Source organism: Cynocephalus volans, chromosome 2, assembly GCF_027409185.1.
Source record: "Cynocephalus volans isolate mCynVol1 chromosome 2, mCynVol1.pri, whole genome shotgun sequence".
Taxonomy (NCBI): domain Eukaryota; kingdom Metazoa; phylum Chordata; class Mammalia; order Dermoptera; family Cynocephalidae; genus Cynocephalus; species Cynocephalus volans.
Genome location: NC_084461.1, coordinates 116,426,990 through 116,446,767, shown reverse-complemented (window position 1 = coordinate 116,446,767; position 19,778 = coordinate 116,426,990). Strand labels below are relative to the sequence as shown.

Genomic DNA, 19,778 nt, shown 5'->3' with positions numbered 1-19,778 from the left:
AAAACAGGCATCCTTGACTCGTTCCTGAATTTCCTGGAAATTCCTCTTAAGTATACAATGGGCTATTGGTTTTGTATATATGTCATGTTATAAAATTATTTTTGTTTCTATAAAAGACTTTCTCCCATTTGATATGTTTCAAAGAGATCTACTTTCTGCCATATCTCACCCTTCTTCCATCACTGATGATTGGGAGGGAGGATTTAGCTCTGCTTCTAAAAGAACTGTAGTGGCCAAGGTGGCCAGGAGGCCGTGTGCTTATGGGGAGACCTGAAATAGGTTTCAATCCTGGCCCCTGGACCTCATCTTGAAACAGCCTTGGCTTGAGGTACAAGGACATCTAGGACTTAGAGTCAGTTGTTGGTATCATTGATGTGGCTGAGGGAGGGTCTAGCCAGTGTGTGTGGAGAATTGGGACCTGATTCTCTGGGTCAGCTCCACAGTCCTCCAGGGAAGAAAACTAGGGAAGTACTAGTGAGGGAGGCACTGTCATGCCAAAATCTCCTGAGAGATTCCTTACCTGTCCCTCAGTCCCAGACACTGAGGACATTTGTGTGTGTGTGTGTGTGTGCGTGCGTATGTATGTGAGTGTGTGCATGTACATGCATGGCATGGGTGGGGGAGGGAGTGTTGGGAAAACTTGTCTTTGAACAGAAGCCATGTGAAGAGCCAAACATATTGGCCATCATTAGCTGATCTCTCCTTTCTGGAGGCTGTAAGGGACGGATGCTATTCTGGCTTTGAAGTAGGACCAATGAGCTTAACTTGACCTGTGGGTAATGCCTGGCAGCTGTCTGTGAGTCCCTGGTGTGCTTTCAGAATAGCCCTGTCTGTCTCCAGGGGCAGATCACAGCTATCTAGAACCTCTTTGTGGGTGTCAGGCCAAAGCTGAGGCTCAGATTTTGGGATGGAGTCTAGCCGTGGTTGCAGTTGTTATTAGGGAGGGACTGGCATGAGCCACAGCTAAGGGAGGGCCCATGGATAGGAAGGAGCTCAGAGAAGCCATCTGTCCTGGGTGCGTCGGCCATTTTACCAGAACATATTCCAGCAGCATAGTGTCCAGGTTGGTGGATTTCACACCCTGACCAACTTTCTGGTCTGTCCACTCTTCTCTATCCTTTCTGCCATGTCCTGGCCCAGATCACTGCCACCTCTTGCCCTGATGTCTGCTGTGGCTTCCTCACCGTCCTCTTTGTTTCTCCTCTGGCCCCTCCTTAGTCAGCTCTCCATGAGCTATTCACAGTGATCCTTCTTACATTCAGATTGTAAGTGTGCCTCCCCTGCATAAAACCTTCTGTGTGTCTTGTTGGCCATAAGGTTGCATCTACACCCTAGACCCTGCTTGCCTCTTCAGCCTGTTTTCATCTCTTAGGTTATCCTCTCATAACCTCTAATCCTCAGTCAGTGCCACACCCATTTTCATCCCTGGGCCTCTGCATTGCTGCTCCTTCCCTGTTCCTGTAATGGTCTTCTACCCGCCTAACTCCTGTTTACTCTTCAAGTCTCAGCTAGGTGGTCCTCTCCTCTAGGAAGCCACTCTCAATCCCATAGGCTGAGCTCACACAAGATATTAAGCTTACTTATACTGTGCTGCAATTACCTGGCTCATTTTCTGCCTTCCCCACTTGACTGAGTTGTATGACAGCAGGGGGCATGTCTCAGTCACCCAGCGTAATGCCAGGCACATAGAAGGCACTTATCAAATAATTTATTGAAATTAGGGGGAAGTGCTGTTGGGGTGGGGGTTGTCTCGGCCTGTGGCTCCACCCATGTGAAATCATTAGATATCTATAGCTGAGGCACTTGGACCGTTTCCCTGGAGGCTGGCTCTGGGCAGCAGGTCTCTCGGGAGTATCACTAAGCCTGTCTGTGGAGACTGGGGGGAGATGAAGTACATGAGGGGTGTGTGTGTATGTGTGTATGCATGAGTGTGTTTGTGGGGGTGGGTGGTTTGCAGGCAGCAGTTCACTTATCTCAGCTTGTAGAATCCCTTCCTGGTTATATCATCTGATTTCGTGAGGTTCCCAAGGGAGTGAAAACTGTGTCTTTATTCTTTGCAGCAGTGGAAGCCCAGTGTGAGGTGGTGCAGCAGGAGAGTTTCTGGATAGGTTTCTTGGCAGAAGAGGCCACTGAAGTCCAGAAGGACTGTGGAACTTGACCAAGTCAAGAGATGCACATAAGGTTGAGGCTCAGGGATCTTGGCACAGTCTGAATGTGTTGGGTGCAGCAAAGCTCAGGCTGTGCTCAGGTGGGGGTGGTGTGTGAGCTTGGTGAGGGAGGAGGCTGTCCAGGCAGATCCATAGACAGACAAAGCAAACTTCATGGGCATAATTCCACAGGCAGCATAAATCTGGGTAGGAGGAGGGGTGAAAGTGACCGAACCAGGGCAGTGGCTAGAGTCTGATAGCAGAGTGTGGAGGCCTCAGACTTCTGCCCTGGCCTGCAGGATCATGGGGTCTTGAATAGAGCTACTGTCTGCAAAACTTCTTCCTCCACTAATGTGCGTGGCAGATCTGGTCCTAGTTCTCTCTTGGGAAAACACTCAAGGCAAAAAAGGATAAATCTGCCCTGTCGTCCTGCCTTCTAGCTTGCACGAGCTACTGTTCGTGATCCCAAGACAGGCGTCCTCACTGTTGCCAGCTACAGGGTTTCCAAAAGGTAAGTGGTGGTGGTGCTGATGCTGATGCTGATGATGATGGTGGTGGTGGTGGTGGTGCTGCTGCTGCTCAAACCCTAACTCTAGGGCATCCCAGTGCCTGCCTAAGGGAGAGTGGCTTGGCTTGTTCTGCCGGCTAGTACTTCCTCCCCCTCTTGCCACACTCACCCTGCACTGCTTGTTAGTGCTGGCCCTGAGTCAGGGGAGATAGCACAGAACCTCATCTAAACCTGCCTTCCCCATCTTCTTTTCTCTGTCTTCTTCTTTTGACCCAGCTCCTGGTTGGAGGAGGATGATGACCCTGTTGTGGCCCGAGTAAATCGTCGGATGCAGCACATCACAGGGTTAACAGTAAAGACTGCAGAATTATTGCAGGTACACCTGGTCTCTGGGATTGTAGGAGTTGGGAAGGGAGTATTTCTGGCTAGATGGTCTCCCAGGGTGCCTAGGACCAGGCCTAGGGTCCTAATAAACTACATGAATGCACAATGCTGTGAATATGGAGTGATCTCATGTTGGGAACCCAGAATTAATGATGCCTGCTGGCATTTAATAGTACGTGTTCAGCAAATATCAGTTGAGTATCTACAGTGTTACCAAGTATCATGCTAGGAGCTAAGGATAAGTGGTGGGCATGGCAGGCTCATTCATGTCTTCTTGCTACAGAAGTTCAGATCCTGAGTTGTTCCAGGGACACCTCTAAGACAGATGAAAATATCTTCAGAGGTTATGGTTCTGTGTCACAGTCAAATGCACTTGGACATAAAGTGTTCTGTGGTATGATGGTAGGAGAAGTGAGGGGCCTGGCCCAGTTAGCTGGTGAAGGTAGAGTGTTCTTATCGAAATACTCCTGTTGGGATCCTGGCTTCCGCCTTTATTCAAAGGTGATTGTGAAGAAACATGGCAGCACCACGATGAAAAGTTTGAGTAAAGATTCTTAGTAATGTATTTTCTTGGGTGTTGAGTTCAAATAAGCAATGGCTATGCTCCCCTCTGAACAGTGGAACTTTGGGGTCTTTTGTAAAATTGATGACCTGAGGCACTGCCAGTGAAATTTCACTAGCATCTTTCCAGAGTCCCCTGGATCTCTCTGTTTGGGTAGAATTTCTATATATTTAAAGATTAGCAACCTTCACATTTAGGCTTGGCATTTGGGTCTGGTCAACAATAGATCTTATTACAATATTGACTACAGATCATTTGGAAAATATTCTCTGAACTTTTACCTGGGCATACCCAAGAAAATCAGTATTCTTTTTTTCTCCTCTGTAGCTGTATCAGCAATTGGAAAACCAATTTGGAAGGTCATCTTTTTGGATTTGCACGAAGTCGACCAGAGTTTTCAGAAACATGCTGATTACCTTGCAATCTTGGGAAAATTTTATATGATTTCTTTAGTTCAGCCAACTCAGTGTTCTCTAATTTTTAAATAAGTTCTGCAGACAAGTACATCAGTAGAGGACTTCTGCCACATCTCTCTCTTTTTTTTTTTTTTTGACTGGTAAGGGGATCGCAACCCTTGGCACGGTGTTGTCTGCATCACGCTCAGTCAGTGAGCGCACCGGCCATCCCTATATAGGATCCGAACCCGTGGCCTCGGTGCTATCAGCACCACACTCTCCTGAGTAAGCCGCAGGGCCGGCCCCACATCTTTCTTTTATCTCATTTGTATGAGTGCACCACCATTTCAAGAGCGATAGGATCTCTTGGTGCACTAGATGCATTCCTGTTGGCATTATCTTGATTCTTCTTCTTGAAACAGGGTTTTTCTTTTCTTTTTTTTTTTGTTTTTTAAGATATCTGCCACTGCTTCCTCCATGTCAGAGCTGGTGTTCAGTATACTCATGGCTCTGATCAAGGACAACAGTCTGCCTGATTGGCTTATTTCATATTCTGGACTGAGGGGCTGAGTAGACAGGATCTATGCCTTGTTGCTCTCATAGCTAGCTTCCCAGCTGTACTTTCTGTACTCCTGTCTCATACTCAACCGTGGAAGACAGCAGCTTCTGTCTATGGACCGGCTTTTCTTCTACAATCCTGGCTTCATCTTATCTGGGCTCTCCTTGTGTTGTAGCTCACTTGACTAGGGTTTGAATGCCAGAACTCTCATGGAGGGGCTCTTATGATCAAGACTCTTCTGGAAGAACCAGGCCATAGCTGCCAAGTGGCTGAGACACCATTTTTGTTTGCATTCTTTGTCTAGGAGCTGTCTTGGCATTTCCTTTGCTAGAAGGCAGTGTTGAAAGCTTTGATCCTGTGTGATCTGGGGAATAGGAACCTGGATTTCAGCACCTGTTCCTAAGTGCTCACTCAACATGGACTGCTTGCAGTGTGATAAATGCCCAGATGCCAGTAACAGCCCTCACACCATGGTCCCTTTGGGAATGCTGCAGGCTTCTGGAAAGGAGCTGGTTCTTCTGCTGTCTGTTGACACTCTGTCAGCTTTAGTTGATGTGTTTGCTATAGAGCATTTGGAAGAAAAAGGGCAATTGAGGCTTTCTGGTGGATTGGATGAGGGCCTGCCTGTCTGATAGAGGAAGAGATGCTACACCTCCAGGATTCTGTAAGATTAAAGACTTTTGTCTCAGCCTCACCAGAAAAGTGATTTCTAACTACACCCCCCAGTTTTTTTGCCTTCACCTCAGTATCATAAATACCCATGTTTTTCAAATGACTGATTCTACTCTTGTAGCAACAAGTTAAAGATTCAAATGAATACCTCCTCACAGGAATCAGTTTTGATGTACAGTTCCTTGTTATTAAAGGTGTGAGTCTGGGGACTTGAGTATGCCTGGATGGTGAATCAGGTTTCTGAAAATCCAGAAATTCCTATAAATTCTGTACTTATTCAGGGACAATATTAAAGAGTGTAGGTACAATGGCTTCAGTACCACGATCAAATATAATTCTCCAAACAGTTAAAAGATGAGCCAGCTATAACAGTGCAACTTCTTTATTACCTGAGATCTGAAAGTTTAAGCAGTCCATCCAGCAAGTGGAAGTGTTGGAAAATGCAGTCAAACTCTGTAGTTGCAGCAACAAGCAGTGATCAAATTTTTGTGAGTGCCTTGACACACACTAGTCACAGTCATGTTTTAAATTTTCTTCAAGTTCTTGACTAGAATGGATCCAAAGAAAAGGTATATTTGTAAAAGCATTTGTAATATCACTTTGTCAACTGCTCTAGCACTTCCCTCCTTAGGTGTGCCTCTAGCCTTCAGGCTGCCTGAATGAGGCCTCCTTGTGCTGTTGACAGGATTTCCAGGTATTTTTCAGGATTTCCAGGAATATTGAAAGTTGAAGTAGCAGATAACAGCATATTTTTATGCACTGATTATTCATATCCAAATTTTAATTTTTGTAGACATTGAAAATCATACTGCCCAAATTTTGCATTTGGCAAGTGTGGTATTCCAACAAGAGAATTTCTTCTCTTGTAAAGTCCACCCTTCTTTTCTTTCCCCCATGTCTGTAAGTCTTCATTATTGCCAATTTTGCAGGATATCTCACCTGACTATTGGAATTGCCAAAAGGGATATACAAAAAATACCAACTTTCTTAGAGCTAATGTCTTAGCCCCAAAGGTTTTTAGGGTTTCAGTAAGACACAGTAGCCATTGTTCCCAGATGGACATTGGTGATGACCTGCGATCGCTTAGATTTCACGTCACATTCTTCACTTCATCTTGAACTTTGTTTCTCATTCTGTCTACTGAAACTAAAATAACCATTGTGATTTACTACTTTACATTGTGCTGATAAACTGTTCACAAAGGCATTTACAATTTCTAATCCAATTAATGACACCTGGTAGTTGCTGATGCTGCAGTGGCTCAGCTCTTTAGTGCAGGTCCAGGCTCACACCAGGAGTGCTAAGACTATACAGCAATTCTTGGCACCCAGGAGCCAGCTACCCATGTCCTGCTGCCTCACTTGGATACAAAGTACTCCATTAAGTGGACCACTGCGGGAGGGGGACCACTGCATATGCTTGCCTCACTCAGCCCGTCCAGGGGCAGCTGCTGGAGCACGGTGGCAGGAGCAGTGCCAGGCACTGAGTATCTCCAACACTAGTGTTAAAAAAAAAAATCCCAGTCTTTGGTTTGTTGTTGGCTTTCCTCTGGATTACCTTCTCATTACCTTCCAAACAAACAGGACGCAGGCCAGGGCCTGCCTCAAGAAGGGTCCCTCTTCTTCAGTATCCCTGAAGGGCTGGAGGTTCCCTACAGTAGCCATCTGCAGTTTGCCATCTTGTTTTGTTTGGGAAACCACATTTGTGCTACAACCTTAGTCTTGGACACAGCTGGAGATATGTGTGCAATATTTTATCTGCTTGTGTTGGCAGGGCATGGTTATCCTTCACTTTAGAGAGGCTGCTCTTGGGGTTTCTGGTTATTTTCAGGCCTGGGCAGATGGTATCCCTGGAGATATGGGCTGCTACAGTGCTATTCATGGTGCTGACAAGGTCCTATGCTGTTATTTCCCACCAGGTTGCTAATTATGGAATGGGAGGACAGTATGAGCCGCACTTCGATTTCTCTAGGGTAAGACCCAGATCACAGGTGCTTTCAGAGGGCCCTGCTCCAGCTGGTTTGAGAAGGCTGATGTTTCCAGGAGCACTTCAGCCTCCACACTAGTGCCCGCCCTCATCCTGCCTCATCAGGATAAACTCTTTGTTATTGGTTAAGCTCAAATCTGGAACCATGGGGCCTGTGGAGCCCAGTGAACCTGGCTGTTTCCCCTACAGTGTGGGGAGTGTTTCCCCTGCCCTAACCCTATTATTCTGCCCAGATTCTAAAGCAAAGAACCTCAATAGGTCTTTGTGAAAATTGTTCTTGTCCCTTTTCCACTCTCCCCCCACTGCCCCCCCTCACCCTCCATGTCCTGGCCATAGTTTTCTTTGCAGCCTTGGCCCATGTTCCAGGCTGATATGTGGAACACATGCTTATTAGCTTCCCCTGACCCTTTTGGCTCCAGTCCTGTGGGTGGTGGGTGAACTTAGTTGCATACTTGGGTGAAAGTTGTTATTTGTTGCAGCGACCTTTTGACAGCGGCCTCAAAACAGAGGGGAATAGGTTAGCGACGTTTCTTAACTACGTAAGTATCAGGTGCAGGCATACCTGTTCATTCTCACTTAATTTTATAGAACGGTGAGCGAGATGTTTTCAAGCATTTAGGGACTGGAAATCGTGTGGCCACATTCTTAAACTATGTGAGTATGATGTGTGTAGCTTATGGCCCCTAAGGGGACCCTGGGTCCAAAGGTCTGTCTTACATTCTACCCCCAACAGGGCTGATAACCCACCCAGCCGTTGGTTAATGGCTAGGTTCTTCTAGCCCTCAGCACCCTTCTTGGCTAGAGAAGAGAGAGTTGACCTTTGTTCCCATCCTGTGGCCCCCCCTCTAACTCCTGCCAGGACTTTCACATCCCTAGCTGCTTTTTTAAAAAAATTGTGGTAAAACACACATAAAAAATTTACCATCTTAACCATTTTTAAGTGTACGGTTCAGTGGTATTTATTTAGTACATTCATAATGTGCAACCATTATCACCATCCATCTCCATAAGTTTCATCTCATAAAACAAACTCTAAACCCATTAAACTGTAACTCCCCATTATCCTTCTCCCCAACCTGGAAACGACCATTCTGCTTTCTGTCTCTGTGATTTTTGGTTATTCAGGTAGTGTCATATAAATGGAATTATAGAGTTTTTGTCTTTTTGTGGCTGGCTTATTTCACTTAGTATGATGTCCTAAGGGTTCAACCATATTGTATCATATTCTGGCTCCTTTTTGATGGGCCCAGTGCTAGTCTGGACTTCTGGGATGAGTGCCTTGGAGGGTTCCCTCCTTGGTAAAACAGTAAGGAGGTATCCATAAGGTGTTCATAGGTGAAAGCTGCCTTTGTTTCCCCAGAGGCTGGGTGGTCTGCTTTCCACCTCCTGCCTCCACTGTATTCATAGGCCATTGGGTTTACCTTTCACACGAGGAACAGTTTCTTCTTCCCTCTGCTGAGAGAGCCAGTTCCAAAGAGGCATAGAGGCTGTCAGGTAACTTAGAGACAGAAGCCCATGTTCATTTTTTCCTTTTAAGTTTTTATTGTATGGTTATTGCATGCTGGGGACTATGCCATGGACATGCTGGTGAGCAGGGCATATGTGATCTCTCTTGTGGCCCTTGAGGTCTGATATGGGAGACTTACTTTAAACATAAGAGAGATCAGTATTTAGTTACCGTGCAGACAAGTGCTATGAAGAAATAGCCTAGGCTTGGGGTTCAGAGAAGGCCTCCCTTGGGAAGTAACATGTCAGTTGAGACTTGGAGGTTGAATGGAAATTAGCTGGTGGAACATAGTTTTTGGCAGAGGAGAAAGTGAGTAGGCCTGGAAGAGAAAAGGAGCTTGGGATGTAGGAAAAATGGAAAAAGGCTGGTGTGTCTGGAGGAGAGACTGACAGGACTTTGGGGTTCTAGAAAAGAGTCTGAGTTGATCCCCAGTGCTGTGGAAAGCCATCAGGGTTTTCTTCATATTCAATTACCATATGTTTGTTGAGTGCCCTTCAGTCAGTCTGGTATGTGTCCTGTGGAAAATACTTTTTAGCTCCAATTTTTATTACATTATAGGCAAAAAACTTGAAGTAAGAGCGCTAGATGAGAAAGAAGTAGTGCTTTGGGCATGAGTCAAGCTGTGCTCTGCAGGCATGAGTGCAGTCTTGCCACTGTGACTTGTGTTCAGTCTAGTTTTGAGGCCTCACCATGGGAAAAAGCAAGGGCTATAGAGGTATTGTGTCCCACCTGCCCACCCAGATGGCCCTAGGGAGGGCAGCTCTTGTGAAAAGGTGAGGGTCTGACTAGAGCAAGCTACTAGAGCCAGAGAACAGCCCACAGTAGGGGCACACGTGATGTTGGAAGCAGCAAGGAGTTCCTGGTCAGGGAAGCTCACTGGGCACAGTGGCTTAGGCAAGGCCCAGGCTGGATGGGGATTGGGACAGGCATATTCTGAGTACAGACCCAGATTGTTCCCATCTGAGGACAGCCCAGATGCAGGTCTTCTGGGGGCATTAGCTCTTGAAGAGCCCATGGCAGGGACACTGTCCTGATGAATAACACATATTAAGCAGGGCATGGGAAGAGCCTGTCTTGGCAGAAGGGCTGGCCTCCAAGCAGTACCACTCATGCTCAGAGGAGGGTAATCCAAACACCTTCTTGTGTCCTTTGTGGCTTACTTGCTCTTAGAGCCTTGGGTAGAAGGGCCAACTGTATGCCTTATATTCCCAGATGAGCGATGTAGAAGCTGGAGGTGCCACTGTCTTCCCTGATCTGGGGGCTGCAATTTTGCCTAAGAAGGTAAGTTCTGATTCTTGTGGGTCAGAGGTTGAAGCAGGGCTCAGACCTTGTCCATGTTCCCCAGTCTTGTTCCCTGGCCTGCTTGACTGTCGCTGTGATGTGCCTTAGCCTTTTCCAACCTGGACTCTGACTTTGTGGCCCCAGCTTCTACCTGGGGAGAAGGGATAGGAGGGAAGTCCCTTCAGGGGCAAATGGGTTTCCAAACTTTCAAACTTTCACAACATCATGAAGGGTAGGTGCTTTCTGGGAAACCTCTTTATCACTGGAATCCCAGAGTCCTGTTCCCCCAAACACATAAAAGTGTGCTTCTGCGCAGGTCCCTGAGCCCAGTTTCTAAGGATGTGTTCAGACAGGCCATCTCTTTCCCAGGGCACAGCTGTATTCTGGTACAACCTCCTACGGAGTGGGGAAGGTGACTACCGGACGAGACATGCTGCCTGTCCTGTGCTTGTGGGCTGCAAGTGGGGTGAGTGGCTTAAGGAGTGGTGTTGGCCTTGGTGGCCTCAGCCTGGGCTTTGATGGTCTGCCTTAGACTCTGACCGGGAGACAGCCACTGTCATAATTTGCAAAAAGCCGAGACTGTCTTGCCTCTGAGATTTTTTTTCCTGCTAATTGGTAGTACCATCCAGCCATGTAGCTGTTCAATCAGCTGGTTATATGTACCAAGGCAGCTGATTGGGAACACTCAGAGATGCCCAGAGAGCTAAGGATTCGCTGAGGGAGAACAGCTGCATAAGTACCATAAATTCAGGATGGCTCTCCAGAGGATGGGCTCAGGCAAGGGTTCTGAGGGAGCAGAAGGGAGAACTGGAAGCAGAGAGGGAAAAGGGCATCTTAGGCAAGCAAGCCCCACATGGAACAAGGCACAGGCTAAAACCAGCAGCATAGGTGTGAGGGCTGGCTGCCTTTGTCACTTGAAGAAGGGAAGGCCTGTGGCACCGGGGCCAAGAGGGGAGGCTGGAGGCTGGAACCAAGCCCCAGAGGCTGAAGCATGAGCCTTATTGTGGGAGCAGTTGTGATGAGCCGTGGAGAGGCTTGAACCAGAATGTGACAGGAAGTGATCACGAAGAGATGAGTTTGTTGTTTTTATGGAGAGTTTCAGGGATAGTTATAAATTCACAAAAAATTAAGCGAATGAAGAAGAAAATGAGGCAGTTGCTGACTTCAGGGAAAAAAGTTGTGCAAGAAAGGAAATGTAAGTATAATCTATGTGGCTTAGGTGTGAGCAACATTTACGTGATATAATAATGTAAACACTGAATATTAATTTAAACTTGTAATTTAACTATATTGGGAAGATAGGAGGGGATAAATATGTGTTTTAAAGTTAGAATAAAAGAATTCCAAAATTGAAAGTCAAGAAATAGCATTATAAGCATGTTATTTAGAAGAATGAGGTTAAATATCAGAAGAAACAACTAAAGGAGATGAATGTCCTGTGGGAGTGGGGATTGGGGCTGGGAATGAGTGGTTTAGGAGATCGCTGTTTATCATTATAAGCCTTGTAGACAATTTGATTTTAATTACATGTATTACTTTAAGTTAAATTATATTTGAAAAGTTCTATGACTTCAGTAGTGGATTAAAATAAATGTTTTATTTATTATGAGAGAGTCTGTGTTTGAGAACAGAATCACAGTTCCTGTGTGTTTGAGACATGGCCTTAGGTGACATGCTTTGCTGCTCTGGTGCCCACGCACACAGATGGGATCTGCTGGCCCACAGCACATGAGTTTGACATCGAAGCTCTCCATAGTGCTGATAGACTTCCTCATGCTCATCCCCTACCACTCAGTTCTCACCTGCCACCTCCCATGATGTCAGGCTTCTTGAAGTTCTTAATACACGCCAGGGCAGTTTCTGCCTTGATGACTTTCTTATCCTCTTCCCACTGCCTGGGACCCCCTTGGTGTGGGAACCGTTTTGGTATGTCCATCTTCTTCCCAGTACAACTCCTATTCAGTTTCATACTCGGTCTTTGGGGTCTCCTCTTCCTTCACGTGGTTAGATTCCCATTGGCTCCATTCCCATATACATGCAGATATGTATCTTGTGACACTGGCAGAATTTTGTACAATTTTTAGCTGTTTATGCATGTGTCTTCCTCAGCAGCTCATGATCAAATTGAGACCTAAAACCATGTCTTACTTGTGTCTGATTCCCAGGGCACATACAGAGGTCATCATAAAGGAGTTATTAATTTTGGCTGCTGAACTGACCAATATGATTGTAACATAACCTGCTTTCTGTTCACAGTCTCCAATAAGTGGTTCCATGAACGAGGACAGGAATTCTTGAGGCCTTGTGGATCAACGGAAGTTGACTGATGTCCTTTTCTGCCCCTCCCCTTCCTGGTCCCACAGCCCGTGTCACCTTCCAGTTCAGTGTGACAGACTCCTTTGAATGTTCCAGCTCCTATCAGGTCTTTGGAGGAGTGAATGTGTGGAGCGGAGGGAGAGTGTACTGGGGCAGGTCCTGTGTGACCCGGGTCCCAGTCTCTCTGGCCCCAAGGGTAGGATCAGAGTGGCTGCAGCAGTCAGGCTGTCTGACGTGAAGCAAGATGCCTTTGTACCTCAGATGTTTTAGGTGTGAAATATTTCAATGAACCAAAGTTTTGATGCCTTGTTTACATGTTTGTTTTATGGCATTTCTATGAATTGTGGCTCTAACCAAAAAATAAAATGTCCCTGCCAGAAGCCTTAAGGAGACTTATTTGGAGTATTTTTTAAGAACGGGGAGCTTTCACCAAGTTTGCCATTTCCTTGGCATCGCTTCTGTGCAGGCAGAGTCTAGGTAGTGAGTGTTTCAGTGACAAGACCCTGGCCTTGGGTTCCAGACCTGGTTTTAACACTTGGGTCTTCTCCAAGCTTTGGTGTCCTTTTCTGGAATGTGTGGGGTAAACACAGAGAACATGGAGAGCGTGAATGTTGATGATTGTGATGCTGTTATAATTTGAAATTTATTTTAATATTTTGAGATACACAGAATGGTTCATGATATATAGATGTATACTTTAAAGAATATGAAGGTGAGCGGGAGCACCTGTTTTACCACCTCCCAGGTTAGAGAAAAGAACATTTGACCAGACAATGGATCATCATAGTCTAGCCAAGTTGATACACAAAATTAACTGTCACATGCCCTTTCTTTTCCCAACTTGATTGAACATTGTTTTAGTATCCATGATAAATTGCTTCTAAAAGTTGAAAACCCCAGTGCTATGTTTCTTAATTTAGTTGAACTTATAGTCATTATGTCAATGTAGCTGATCATAAAAAAGGAATCTTTGTCTTATTTGTCTAATAAAATTTGAAACAAGTTTATTATATTGTGTACTAGTTTGCTACAACTGCCATTAAAAAAAATACCACAGACTGTTAAACAATAGAAATTAATTTTCTTACAGTTGTGGAGGCTGAAAGTCCAAGATCAAGGTGTTAGCAGGTTGGGTTTCTTCTGAGGCCTCTCTCCTTGGCCTGCAGATGGTCACCTTTTGGTCTATGTGTTGTCTGTGTCCTAATCACCTAGTATAAGGACAGCAGTCATATTGGATTAAGGCCCACCCATATGACCTCATTTTACTTAAATTATATCTTTAAGCCCCATCTCCAAATACAGTCACATATTGGGTTAGGACTTTAACATGTGAATTTTGGGGGAACACATAATGCTACTGGGAAATCATATTAGAGCTGAAGAATAAAAGAAGCAAAATCCTTGTCCTTACTCTTTGTATGTCAGATATTGCCCATCTTGAACAAATGTATCAGATTATTAAGTATTTGCATAAGAATAATATTATACTAGAAGAAAGTTTTATTTTTTTTAATTGAAATGAGATTTTAAAAAGGGAAATGGTCTATCTTATGAAATTAATAAATTGGAAGAAGATGATATTGACACAAAATATCTTTGAGGCCATGGATATGATAATGGAACAAATATAGCAGATGCGTATATAAAGGTGTAATAGCCATTATTCTACCCCTAAAATGATCAAGCCAAATAAATTCATGATTTTTAATGTGCAAAAATGTCGCTTCTATGAATTCAAATACAACCTTTTCAGTATTGAATAAGGGATATATAATTTTTTTGTGAATTCAGTGAGCAGATAGAATATTATGTTTGTTTAAAAACTACATTAAAAACACATCCTGAGAGGCATGAAAATCAAGTACAATCAAGGCACTTCACACACATTAAAGATGTTTGTCAACTATTAAAAGATATAACATCAACTGACAAAATGATATCCTGAAGTAGTAAACATCTTGGTGCAAATAGGTTCCAAATTTTTATGCAACTTATTTGTGTGGGATATTTTGAACTAAGTAGAAAAGGTTAAAGGTTTACAATGAAAAAAACATAACTGCAAAGCTGCTTGCTTAATAAAAAGCCTATTTGCTTATAAAAAATGAGAGAAAGTAACTCTTAAAGTATGTTTGATTAATGTAAAACTTTAGCAAGAGATATGAATATATGAACTATGAAAAGAAATTGAAATGTACAAATCATTGGATGAGCATTACCAATTATTGTGAGAAAAGTATTTATTAAATAGAACTTAAAGAAAAGGCGGGCTGGTTAGCTCAACTGGGTAGAGCGCAGTGTTGCAACAGCAAGGTCAAGGGTTCAGATCCCATACAGGCCAACTGCCAAAAAAAAATGTCTTGGAGATATGAAAAATCAAATGAAGTTTTTTCAGATTTTGAATTTTTACTTGGAGAGCATGTATGAATGCTCTATGAATACATCTAAGTTACAAAAAGCAACCACTGACTTGCCTCTTATAGTTCAGTGGTTTGAATCCTGCGGAAATTTTATCTGAAGTAGTGTTAAGTAGCATGCACTGTCAATAATTCGTAATATAAAATCCACATCATGTTTGGATCATCTAAAACTGATTCATGAATTTTTCTTAGTGTGGTCTTATCCAAATTTGGAATTGGTCTTGAGAATTGTTTTTAAACAATACCAGTCACAATGGCACCCTAAATAAGTTTCAGTTAACTGAAGTGAATTAAAATTTAAAATGTTCACTTTGTCAAGAGTAGATTCTGAAAATTTATTGATGAGTTTGCTTCTGTTAAAGCCATTGATATAAATAAAAATTTTAAACTTACTGTGAATTTTAATATACCAACTTTCAATTTTTTAATATTTTCAACTAATTTAATGTTTTTGGAAAACTAATCATTAAAAAATACACAAAAACATGTATATAAAGGACACATGGTTTTCCTTTTGCCTCAGGCTCTGATATAGCTTGGCATAGTGCTGGTCTTAAGTTTCCAGACTTGGCACCTGAACTCCAACAATAGGGTTGTCAGATTTAAGATAATACAGGACACGCAGTTAAACTTTAATTTCAGATAAACAATGAAAAGTTTTGCATGAGATAACATTCATACCAAAAACTTATTTGTTGTTTATCCAAAATTCAAATCTAACTAGGCATCCTGTATATTATATGGCAATCCTAAACATAATTATCCTCCATGTTTGAAAAAGCTGCCTGTTTCTTGGTGCAATTTTACCCTTGCGCCCACATCGCTTTGCCCCTTGGGCTGCTTCTTGTGCAGTGATGTCTGGGGCTCACATGTAGGCAGTTACGTGGCTCTGTGTTACACTGGCCATCCTGTAGGTATAGTGTCCAATCCATGCCAGATCTGGGAGACCATGGCGGCCTCACCACCTCAGAGGGAAAGAAGGGGAGGGCAAAAGAGAGAGCATGTTCCGCTCTCACATCACCCTCTCCCCAGCTGCCTCTGCTTCAGCCACACTGGCCTCCTCAGCACCTTTGTGCTTGTTGGTCCCTGTGCCTGGAATGCTCTTCCCCCAGGTAGTCAGAGTTTCCATCCTCCTTTCCTTCTACACTGATTAAAGATCACCTTATCTGAGAGGTCTTTAATGACTATTTACTGTGAAGGATTTGCTCCCTCATTCCCTTCTTCCTTACCCTGCTTTTAAAATTTTTTTATAGCACTTATCACCACCCATGAAATATTTTTATTTGCATATTAGTTTATGGTCATTCGCCCCCAACTGGTATGGAAGCTCTTTGAGTGAAGGAATTTTGTTTTTTCACCTATCTCTAGTGTCCTAAAAGATGTTTGGCAAGCACCATGCAGCCACTTGCCCAATAGTCACTGACGCTGGCATTCAAGAGGGAGCTCAGTACCCAATGGGGGACCTGTGGCAGGCCTCAGGACAGGGTGGAGCTTTGAGGCCCAAGAGGCGTGGCCAGAGGTTTGTGGAAAGGCCTTTGACCTGTGGCATATGTTCCCAGAGGTGAGGTGGTGGGAATGGCTGGGACAGTGGACCGCACGGATACCAGATGGCTGTGACCGACTGAGGCTGCAGCTTTGGCTGCTCTGGTTTATGGGGCTCTGTCCTGTGAGGCCAGTCTCTCCCCAAGGCTGAGTCAGAGGCAGGTAGGGTAGAGGATGTGCCTGAGGGAGGGGCCTGGGGGTGTCCAGTGATGTCTTGGACATCATGTCCAAGGCCTACGCTGCGTTCAAGAGGCTTATTTAACTTTCGTGAAGATTCTTTATTCTTCTAAACTTGAGGAAAACAATTTTTTTGTAAAGCATTTGGGGTTAAGAGAAGGTAAGTGGTAGGCAATGGTCGTGGGTCTTTGGCAAGCTCTAAAGTTTTATGTTTTCAAGGCACTTTTCAGTGTCTTTCTGAAAGTGCGTTTATAATGTGGAGAATCAGCAAACCCCAGGTCTGTTTTCCCTGATCTTACCCTCTGAAAAGTCAGTCTTTTTCTCTTAACGAATTTGCAACCAACAGAATCACAAAAGTAATAATGAAAACCCCTCTTGTTCTCTGTGGGCTCACAGCTGTCATCTTGTCTGCCTTCTGGATTTCAAGAAGCTTAAAGCAAGCTACTTAAAACCATCTGCTATATTTACTGTCCTCTTACCTCCCATTCTTCATTTTTTGACATAGCAAGTTTACCCAGCTAATTCCCTGAAATCGTTTGGTGAAGTGTTCTGGGTCCTCCTAGTGGCCAAACCCAGTAAACAATTCTGGTAGTTTTTTTCTTCATTGAAGCGCTTCTCCATTCTCAGTTCTTTTATTCGCAGCCTCCCCTGCTGGCTACCCTTCTCCTATATATGCTATCTAGTCTAGTTCCTGTTTCCTTTTCACAATAGTTTTCTGCAGGGAGAAGGATTTTTACTCACGCTGCTTTAACAACCATTTATATGCTCTTGATTTATTAAATGGTCTTTTCCCACTCAAATCTTTCTCCTGGACTCTGTTCTAGATCCTATATCCAGCTTGCTAGTGCACATCTACCTGGACCAACATTTAGAACGGGTCTCACAAATTGTTCAATGAATGATCATAAATAGGACCTGATGTAGAAAAAAATACAGTGACTGTTAACCTTTTGGGGTGACAGAACTTGAGAGTCTAATGAAATTTGGGGGACTTTCTCTCTAAAAAAAAGTGCACACTACTTTTTGCCTATAGTTTCAGAGCTTTTATAGTTCAAGAACTCAGGTCTTGGATTAGAGCTTCCTGAAATGATAGTGATAAAGTGTAATAGTGTGTTTTCATAGATACACATCAGATTTAGAACCTTGCAATGAGAATACATTATATTCCAGCCTTCACTGAATGTTAGCCTTAATCCATCAGGCTGATTATGGAAACTTTGTCTTTAAAAGTAGCACTGTGTAATGAAAAGTCTGGAGCCCTAAAAAGGAGAGCTTCTGATTGACTGAGTTGCATGTTTCACAATCCAAGTGGGATCTGCTTTAGCCTGGTCAGAGACCAAGGGCTGCTCCAGACCTTTCAAGAAGTGCTTGGTAGTGAGAGTGTAACCTGCTCCCTTCCTTCTGAGGACCAGAAAACAGTTGAGATTTTGAGGACTGATGCCTGTAGGAGCCCTGAGTGAGCAGGCCAGAATCATAGAAGTGTATGAAGTCCCAGGTGGTTTGGTTTTTTTTTTTTTTTTTTTCCTAGCAGAACCTTTCTTCCTTGGTGATTTGTTGGGCCACCGACTTCCCAGTTCCAGTTATTTCCTTGTTGGTCAATGAGTGCTGCTTCAAGATTGATCCCCATTCTTTCCTGAATTAAATCTATTTAATCTTTTGTTCTTCTGCCAATATGTTAGTTAATATTTATTTTTTATAAAGTTGAGGTCCAAGGAGACATTAGCTACTCTTTCTTTAAATCCTTCCTTTGCCTTCCATGATCCAACTGTCTTCTGGGTTTTTTCCTACCTCTCTGACTACGAATTCTCAATATTCTTCTTTTGCCATTCTTTCTCAATCCTCAGTTATGTCTCAGAGTTTCTTTGTAGCCACTTTGCTTTCTCTGAAGGCGCACAACTTCTAATAGATACTACCTGTTGATAACTCTTGAATCTTTAATTCTAGTTTTTAATCACTTTCCACCTTGTGGCTCCAGCTCTACTTAGATTTCCCACAAGTTCTGCCATTTTAATATATCCCAAACCAGGCTCATTATACTTCCCTTAATGGTTCCTATTTCTATTTTTCCTATTTTTGTGAATGGCAAAAATAACTGATCATTTCTCCTAGTAACAAACTCGGCTAGGAGGAGATTCCCACTTCTCTCTCTACTGCTCTTGATAACTATTCTTGTAAACTTTCTTACTATTATATTTTCCCCCCCATTGTACCAGGAAATTGATGATTTGTTTCTGTTTTGCTTTTTAATATTAGAGCAACCTTAGGGTTTAGGTATATAGTTCCCATTTTACCCATGAGAAAACAGGCCTACTTTTAAAATTATTAGTTACATAAGGAACATGAATGTGCATGTTCCCTCTACACAAATTTAGGCAAAAAAGAAAAAAAAAAATAGAGCAAAATTTTGCAGTGTTCCCTCCCTCCCATTTCCCTCCTACTTCTAGAGCATTAGTTCTCAGCTCGGGTTGATTTTGCTCCCTAGGCACATTTGGCAAGGTCTGGAAACAATTTTGATTATATTGATTGGAGGGATACTACTGAATCTATAAGGTAGAGGTCACAGGTGCTGCTAAACATCCACAGCGCACAGGACAGCCCCAGCATGTCCAAAATGTCAGTACTGCCTAGATTGAGAAACCCTGCTCGAGAGGTAATCACTATATATGATTGTCCATAACTGCACTGTCCAATTCTGTAGCCACTAGCCATGTGAGACCAATTTGAATAGAAATTAATTAAAATTAAATAAGAAATTTAATTGCTGAGTCATATTAACTGCATTTTAAGAATTCAACAGTCACATGTGGCTACTGAATTAAACAGCATAGATTATAGAACATTTCCATTGCAATAAGTTTTATTGGACAGTGCTTTAGTATATGTCATGCAAATAGATTTTCTATTTTACATAAATAGAATCATATGCATATTGTTCTATTTTTGTTTACTTTTGTTAGTATATTTTGAAGATTTTTCCATCTTAGTATACATATAACTAAATATTTAAATTTAGTGGCCTGGTGATATAATTCCATTTTATTAAATTTATAACTTAGCAATATAGTTTATTTTGCCTTTTTTATATGTACATGGGTCTGGCCAGTTAGCTCAGTTGGTTAGAACATGGTGCTGATAACACCAAGGTCCTTGTACTAGCCAGTGCCAAAAAATAAGGACTCACATATTCTTTTTTATCTAGTTTATTTCACTCAATGTTATATTTTAAAGATATTTCCATGTTATTTTTGTGTATCTATGTTCATTCCTTTTAAGTGCTCTCTGGTATTCTGTTGGATGTCTATACCTTAGTTTATTTATCCATTCT

At 43.1% G+C, this 19,778-nt stretch overlaps 1 protein-coding gene across 10 annotated transcripts in view; it reads left to right on the top strand.

Moving 5' to 3' along the window:
* Positions 1-12,704, top strand: part of P4HA2 (prolyl 4-hydroxylase subunit alpha 2) — a 33,461-nt gene extending 20,757 nt beyond the window's left edge. For 8 of the 10 annotated variants that reach the window (XM_063085750.1, XM_063085749.1, XM_063085756.1 and 5 more), the window contains 7 exons: positions 2,588-2,658; positions 2,932-3,031; positions 7,146-7,199; positions 7,802-7,867; positions 9,933-10,001; positions 10,371-10,467; positions 12,258-12,704. In XM_063085750.1, the coding sequence (XP_062941820.1) occupies positions 2,588-2,658; positions 2,932-3,031; positions 7,146-7,199; positions 7,802-7,867; positions 9,933-10,001; positions 10,371-10,467; positions 12,258-12,328 (528 nt within the window). In that variant the 3' untranslated portion in view covers positions 12,329-12,704. Of the gene's footprint in view, positions 1-2,587; positions 2,659-2,931; positions 3,032-7,145; positions 7,200-7,692; positions 7,753-7,801; positions 7,868-9,932; positions 10,002-10,370; positions 10,468-12,257 lie in introns of all 10 variants that reach the window. The other 2 variants (XM_063085757.1, XM_063085754.1) reach the window with 2 other exon arrangements.
* The last annotated feature ends 7,074 nt before the right edge of the window (positions 12,705-19,778 follow it).